The following is an 8,413-nucleotide window of genomic DNA, read 5'->3' as shown; positions in this document are numbered from 1 at the left end:
TTAATTTACATCATTTCTTCATGTTTTGGTAATTCCCAAACATTTTAAAACTCATACCTAACTGGAGAATAAATGCGTCTTTAATTCTTGTTTATACCTGTTGTAAACTCATTTCTTTTCCAAATATCTTTGATTGAGGTTTTCCCGATGATGCGTAAAGTAAATCCGAAGTTACACATCACTGAATGCCTTTGTCCTCTGAATGAAAATTAAAAAGCTTCGGAATTATTAATTGCGAAAATTATTTAGAGGATCAAACTCTTGCTTTATAGTGAAAATATGAAGTACAAACAGAATATGAATAGAGAGAACTGCTTCAATATAATTGAATATTAATAGAATTACGAATGATTTGGACCCTTTTAGTATTTATTAGCATTTCAACTCAAAATGAAATGTACAGGATTATACTCACTACATTTTTTCACATTATGTTCACTATGAATTACACAATTTATATTAAAAGTTCTCTCAATTATGTTAATTCATGTATTTTGATATTATACCAAATCTATATTCAACAAAGGCCTATAAAATGATGATATTATTATAATAAATCATAATATATGGCCAGAAATAATTTTAGACAAGAGTATATTAAATTGAAATACTGGATTGGCTTTTTCAAACAATCGTTTCAAAAACAAAAACATATTTGAGAATTTTTGAATATGGAGATACTTCAGAATCAGTAGCTATTAGTTCGGACGAGCGGCGACTAAAAAAGCGAAATAAATGCAATAATTTTGAAAAAAATGGAAATTATTCAGTTTTAACCCTAAAATACTCAATAAAAGTTATTGAATTTGAGCGTATCACTTGGTTATTAGTAAGTTACATATTATTGGTAACGACGATTGTTCATAGCAGTATTTTTTTCAGGAGTATTCACTCCTGATTTTTATAAAAGAGACACTACCAAATGAATGGTATTTGATGAAACATAATCCAAATGAATCTGGAAGATTCATTTCCAGATTGATTGAACTATGAACCATATGAACCATTATACAAAATTCAATAACATTTAAAATATCTGGCATGGAAATAATTATTTCAAAAAAGAAACACAAGCCAATGTTATTTGGTATTTGACGGATTCAAAATAACCACTTGTTCCAAACAACAGAACTGATGAAGAAAACTGTTTCCTTCTTCTTCTGAAGACCCCAACTTTGTGGGTGGAACGCGCGTTGAGAAGAGTAAGTATTGCAGTTTTGGTTTTGGAAAAAGTGCTTATTTTGGATTTATTCTGCTTCCAGAGGTTCCTGTTTCACCTTTAATTATTTAGATTTATCAATATCCTTTATTTTCAGTAATTTCTTACTCGGAAGAGAAAAACTTTTTCAGCAAAGAAAATTGCTAGGAAAAAACTAAGTTCTTGATTTTTTTTCATTCATTTTTTAAAGTGGTGAACTTTTCTGGAAATCGCCTGTTATATCGACGAGGGAAAAAAGTATATATATATATATATATATATATATATATATATGAAATTCCAATAAGTTCAGAACAAAGGAACAAAGAGTAGAATGTTCAGATACGAGTAACTGAAAGTGAAAGCTGAAAATGATGGTAACCAAGAAATATCCTGTCATTTCTTCAAGGCAGAAAAACTCAGCAGTATTCATAAAAATATATTTATATCACAAATTTAAGTACATAAAAATAATAAATAATATCCTAAGACAATTAATACTGAAAATCTATAAACATCTTATTTACAAACGTAAATGTCAATCATTTACTCAGAAATTGGAAAGAACAAAAAATTCACAAAAAATCTAGACTCCGTTACAAGATATTTCAGTGGGGGTGTTTGGTTTCATTCTGAAATCATTTCCGAAATCTTTGTTGAAAACATCGTCATCTTCGGGTGAGATCGAGTCGTTCATTAAAGCTTCTAAAATATCATCATGTGTCTTTTCATTATTTTCATTCTCTTCATCCGAATCTGCCACAAGAATTGGAGTTGCGCCATCGTACAAGTTCGTCTTGCTCTTTGATCTTTGGTACATTTCTTTGGATACGCTTCTGGTAAAAGATAACCTCTTGGACTTCTGTCTTGTAAGAGGTGGGCGAGAAAATATTTCCTTTCTGATAGACTTTCTGGTGAGAAGTTGAGAGGCATGCTCTGTTATAACTCCCCACGCATACTCGACGTCATTTTGTGTGGCGTTTTCAGCAGTTACGCAAAATCTAATAATGTATTTATTTTTGACCATCGATGGGATCATATGTATCTTTCCAGAAGCGTTTATGGTTGCTAGTAAAGTTTGGTTAACCGTGTCAGGTGCAATCAATCTGAAGCATACTAAAGCTAGCCTCACATCGTTCACAACTTCAAATCTGTGATCTTTCCGTACCAGAGATTCGAAGTGCTTTGCTAACCTTATATGATTTCTAATATATTTTTGAATACCAGAAAGTCCATATTTTCTTATAACGAACCACAATTTGAGAGATCTAAACCGCCTGCTGAGGGGTATACCCCAATGTCTGTAGTCTATTGCTTCATCCGAATTGGCATGCTGCAGATACAAAGGATCCACTATAAGAGCGCTAGTAAGAGTAATCCGACATTTTACCCACAAGCAAGAGCAATCATAGTTGGTTAAAAACCATTTGTTGGTGTTGAGGTTGAAGGAATCAACGTGTTCAATGCCTTTCATGAACACTTTGAGCTCCGGACAAATAAATGCATTTCCAGCATATGCAGCGTCCACATGCAACCAAGTACAGGGTTCGGCTCTGCAAACTGGTCCAATTTCAACCAAATCATCAAAAGAGCAGCTGGAAGTGGACCCAAGAATGGTTGAAACAAAAAAGGGAAACAACCCTTTGGATTTGTCTTCTTCCATTGCATTTTTGAGAATATTTTTTTTGAGACTACCATTTTCGTCGGGTTCTAAGATTCTGATTCGGACTAGAAGTATCTTGGCTGCCTTCTCTACACAAGAATGAGCTTCTTTCGAGCAATAACAAACTAGTTGAGGGAGAAATTCGCTATCTTCTGCCGAAGGCTTATTCTTCTTCAGATATTGAATGGCTTGGTTCCTTGCAGCAAGCATACACACGAGAACGCATTCACTCGCTGATGTTTGGATAACCCCTCCTCCCTTACTGCCTTTCACAGAAGTGATGAAGTGGTCGGGAAGACCGATAGCCTTTGCCATCCAGTCCATAACGATGGTTTCGAGTTCTGTGCAAGCTGGGCTGGCGGCCTGCAATAAAATAATATTGTCAGAAATGAACACTTATATTCAATATTTAAATATGTTCATAACCAGAAAAACATTATTAACTATCTTTGCATGGAAGTAAATATTCCAAAATTGTAAACCATATCTCAATTGGTATCCACAATGATAAGACCATGAAATAATTCCGAAATGAAGGTTAGATATGCTATAATTTCGAAAAACATGTATTACGTGAAATTCTGGAACAATGGCAGTAAAACTTTCAGCAAATTTGTATAATTTTATAAGATTTCGAAGTAATGAGATATCTCAAACTAATTCGAATATAATGACTATAAATATTCATGTTTTCTGCAATATCACGAAGCCTAAGTAAATTTGAATTTGTAGCTTTGAAATAATCATAATCATTTTATTGATAATTAACAATATGTTAACAATCATTTGATGGCTTTTGTTCATTTTATAGGATGCCGTTTTTCATATTTTGAATTGAAAAAGGAATAAAATACCCCTCCATTTTTTTTTAATGGAAACATGTGAACCATGATGGCTTGAATTATGATAATTGAATGGTTTTTAACTTTTATCGTCATTTGATGATTGCGCAAAAAACTACAGATTCAATATTAAATTTGAAATAGACTAGATGTAGGAGACAATCTGTGAGTGAACGTTTCTGTTTTCACATAGCTTGTAATGAAGAAGAAATATAAAATATTCATTAAGGAAGGACACTCAAAAGTCCATGCCAAAATTATGTAAGATTGCTTATCTGCCTCATGCACATGCGTTACCAGGGATGTAAAACATGAAAAATATTTCATTTTTAAGGTTAATTTCCAATGAAGATAAAATATTTTTGAATTTTCCAAATCAATTCCTAAAGTAGGTACCCTTTTCACTTAACTTTCATTTTACGAAACTTATTTCCAAACTAGTGTGACTGCTCTAATTGTATTCAATAACCAATAACAAATGATCAAACCAGTCACAGAAATCCACTTATCTATTTTTACATCATTTACATTTACAACATCGTCTTTTCGTTTCATTCACCTTCAGAGTTAAATTTGTACAAAAATGAAACTAAATGATTTTTTATAGACTTCGAAGAACTTTGAGGCAAAAAAAGTAGTGCCTCAGTTATAAGTACTTTTTTCTCAACTGAAAAGTAACAAGTACCATTCAAATAGAAGAAATGTAATTTTAGTTTTGAAATATTATCGTGAAACATTGATTATGAAAAAAAAAAGACTAACTAGACTCTAGAGTATGTGTTACAGATGCGATGTGACCACCTAAATGTCCAGGACATTGGTTCTGTTGCTTTGCAAGTATACAGAAATAACTGCCATTATGTATATCATTCACATAAATAATACAGAAGACATTTTGATCATAAATAAATATTTATTGCAAGTGGAGTCATTCTGAAATTTTGTTTGTTCTTAGAAAAAACCGTAATTTCCGAAGTTGTTATTCAACTTACATGACATATGTTACGTCTACCCTGTATAGTATGATCCTAGATAGCAAGTCCGTTAATATAGATGATATGTAATATAAAAAACTTACACTTTGAAAATAATGATAGTTAAGGAATGGTTCGTAATTGCTTTCTCACTTCCGGGACAATTTAATTTAAATAATTAACTGTTAACCGATGAATGAAATAGAAAAAAATCACTTGATTGCGATCACCACAAAAACTATAGAATCACACATATACCAGAATAAATAAATCAAGAATAATACATTTCCAACTTGAAATTGAAATATGTATTACTTGAAGAGTTAATGATCCATCGTGTAAAATTTTTAGTGATAAATTTGAAACATTTATAAAAATAACATTTTTTTAACAGTCTTTCAAATCAAATAACTTGGCAAAAATCCTTAAAAGTTTGGTAATGAATATAAAGACTATCAGTGAGATAATTCTAGGTTTAGATTTAGAATCCAAAATTATTCAGTATAGTTCGTGGAAAAATAAATTAACTCATCACGTGGCAACAATTTATAATATCAAATTATTTCAAATGCAGAATCAGTATCAAATTTATTGTCACTGAAAAGTTTTCAATGATCATTAGTTTATATGAATTGTTCATCTTAGCCATGAACTCAAAGTTAAAGAAAAAAACGGTATATATTTGGACTGGAGACTGGTTTGAAGAAAATAGAGCTCATTTTATGTTTTTTTTTTCAATCTTGACCAAAAAGTATATTTAGACCTTTTTCGAATTAATTGAAAGTGTTATTGTTATAATCATATAAATCATATATTTTTTATTCTAGAGATCAGAAATCGAATATCCATTTGATTGAAGAGATAAAGGCGTCAGAAATTTTTGCAAGGTTGAAAATAAACACTATTTTTAGTCAAATTTTGATAAGTTGAATGAGTTTTTTCAAAAACGCCTTTACGGTGATATCTTGTAATCGAATCACCAAGTTGTATTATTGTGAGGCTCAATTTTTTTATATGCACTTTGATTATTCAATTGTGATTTACTAATGGTGATTTTCTATATGAGGTTAAAGACAATTTCTAAAATTTATGAAATCCTCAGCTCTTCACAAAAACTTATGGCAACAAAAGTTATCATCCTATTTTCATTATCCACGGTAATTGCCAATTCAACTCAAACTGAAAAAAGTATGTTGTTGAGAAAAGAAGCTTTTTGGTTTTCACTTCTCTATCTTTATACAAAAAATTATGGGCAACTTCCACAGGAAAAGTGGAAGCCAAAAAGTTTTTTCCAAAAACTAATCTCTGCTAAAAATACATACCATTTTCAATTTGACTACGTTGTGAATTGAATTTTTTGTTTAAATAATGACATAATTCAAAGCCTAGACAAACGAGTGACTGAATTATTGAAATCATATTCTGAAAATAATGCTTACCCATGAAAATCCAATGCATCCAATAGCATCGGACAGCATATCACCTAGAATTGATGGATATGAGTTGCCACTTGGAAAATATGCATGAAATTGAGGATGTTGCCAATGTGTCACACCAGGCATGATTTTCTTTTCTACATCTTCCATAATAGTGTCCCACTCTTCAGGTTCTTGAGGTGCCTGACTTGGTAATAACTCCTTCAAATATCCTGGTTCTACATCTGGAGTAACACGATAGTTACCAAGATTTGTCATGTACTGGCAGATGTAGTCCACCATCTCCTTGCCACGGGTTCTGAATTCTTCAACATCCATTTTATATTTCCTTTCTCACTAGTTTAAAAATTCAATAAATCTGACACCAAAACTGCGCGTATTTGTTTTTATTTCACGTGTCTAGCATTGTATGCTTGCTATCGGTTATTCAAAAGAACTGTGCCTACGGATATTCTCGAACTACTTTTATAATTCAAATCTGATGAGTGGGGATAATGCTGCGATATCCTTTAATTTTTAAGATAGCTTTTTGTTCAGGATGCTGTAACGGATTATGGGCATTTGGGAAGTGGATTATTTAGTGTCGTATATTATTTTAGTATACAGCGTCCTCGTTTCTACAGTGACTACTTTTTTATTTGTTAGTTCCGGTTATGACTATTTCTTGTGAGCAATAGAAAATCAACAGAAATATATTTCTTTATCATCGATCATACTTCTACTATTAAATGAAGAAATATAGTATGAAATGAATAATTAGACATGGTTCCTGACTTCGAAATGTCAATGTGAAAGAAATCGAAAAAAAATATATTTTGGTTCACAGGTGTCTTTGCCATGTGAAACCGAAGGTAGTCTATGTCCAACTGCAAATAACAAACCCCACTTTGTTCATCGTATATTATAAAGTCCCCAAGTTACGTCTGTCTGTCTGAACGCTATATACTCAAAATAGCAAGTATAGATTTTCATAAGAATTTACCAATAGACGAAGTGATTGATTGTTTCTAAGGAGACAGTTGTTCTTTTGATAGTTGAAACAACTGATAAAAACATTGCAATAAGCATCTAGTTTATTTTCCAAAATTTACATTTCAGGCGACCCAAACGAGCGAGAAAAAGAGAGCAACAAGGTTTTGATAAAAATATTCATCTGTAGAATGTACCTAATATATATTAGTGTTTCATAAAAAAAATTAAAAAATATTATTTTACTGTATGAGTTGTAGTTCATTGAAAATAAAAAAAAAAAGAGAAAAATTAAAATTCTTGATGTGAACATGCAGTTATAGTGATACTTTTTCTACCCTTGCGCGTAAAGTACACAAGACTTTTGTTGATTCAAATTTTCATACACATCACTACATAGTATTAAACAAAGTCGCTTCCTGCTGCCCCCCTATGTATGCTTAGATCTTTGAAACTACACAACGGAGTTTGATGCGGGCTTTTTGTGATAGGTAGAGTGACTCAAGAAGAAGGTTTATACATATGTATATTACATTCGTAATATAGTAGAGAAACACTGATAATTTTAGAGGTTCCTAATGTGATGTGGTAAATAAACACTTTTTTGCGCTTACATTACAAACGCAGGCTCAAAACTACGAGATACATCGAAATAATGTATTGCAGTATTGTACACCTGAAAAAGGTCTACAAAAAAGTCCACGATTGTATATGTCTATATCTTAGGGATAACACACAATAACCATTTTTTATCCTTTACTTTTTACGAAGCGATTTTGGGCAATACAGTATAAATCCTTATCCAATTAAGTACCTTGAACACATTGTGCATTCAGTATAGATCAATATGGCCCTCTACAGCATGTTTAAAAAAATCTGTTCCAAATCTGTTTTTCCGTTAACCAGCTGTCGCACTCCTACGAACGACAACCCTCAGAAGTCGAAACTTGTGCGAGCTAAGGATTAACGAGGTCTTACCTTTTCACGTGTGATTCCTAACACAGGTTGGACGATAGCAAGTGAAAATCGATCGTTCAGACTGGGGCTTAAACCACCGACCAACACGGCAGTCAATTCGAGTGAGTGAACAAAGCACACAGGGGCATCCATGAGTCAGAAACATAAGTGGTCCTTCGATACATCAAAGAATCTCCCTGTGGACGATGGCGAGAAAAACGAAAGGAATGCCACCTGCAAGATGTGTCGACGTCACTCAAGACTTAGGAAAATGCAAACAGGCAGCGATGAATGAAGATGAAATTTCTTGAAAAATCCAAAGGCAAATGAATGGAAGCCTTCACCAAAGATTATCAAAAACGCATAAAACCACC

At 32.3% G+C, this 8,413-nt stretch overlaps 1 protein-coding gene across 1 annotated transcript; it reads right to left on the bottom strand.

Annotated features, from left to right (window-relative positions):
• Positions 1-1,624: 1,624 nt before the first annotated feature.
• Tdc1 (tyrosine decarboxylase 1) lies at positions 1,625-6,563 on the bottom strand. The gene is made up of 2 exons (XM_023168428.2): positions 6,117-6,563; positions 1,625-3,224 (listed from the first exon to the last, which is right to left on the bottom strand). Exons 1-2 carry the CDS (start codon positions 6,429-6,431, stop codon positions 1,785-1,787), a joined length of 1,755 nt encoding a protein of 584 aa, XP_023024196.1. The 5' UTR covers positions 6,432-6,563; the 3' UTR covers positions 1,625-1,784.
• Positions 6,564-8,413: the final 1,850 nt, after the last annotated feature.

This window comes from Leptinotarsa decemlineata, unplaced genomic scaffold, assembly GCF_025532065.1.
Source record: "Leptinotarsa decemlineata unplaced genomic scaffold, Ldec_3_MD MMD2_P_RNA_scaffold_9, whole genome shotgun sequence".
Taxonomy (NCBI): Eukaryota; Metazoa; Arthropoda; class Insecta; order Coleoptera; family Chrysomelidae; genus Leptinotarsa; species Leptinotarsa decemlineata.
The sequence above is the reverse complement of the archived record's forward strand: the minus strand, read 5'-3'. Positions and strand labels throughout refer to the sequence as shown.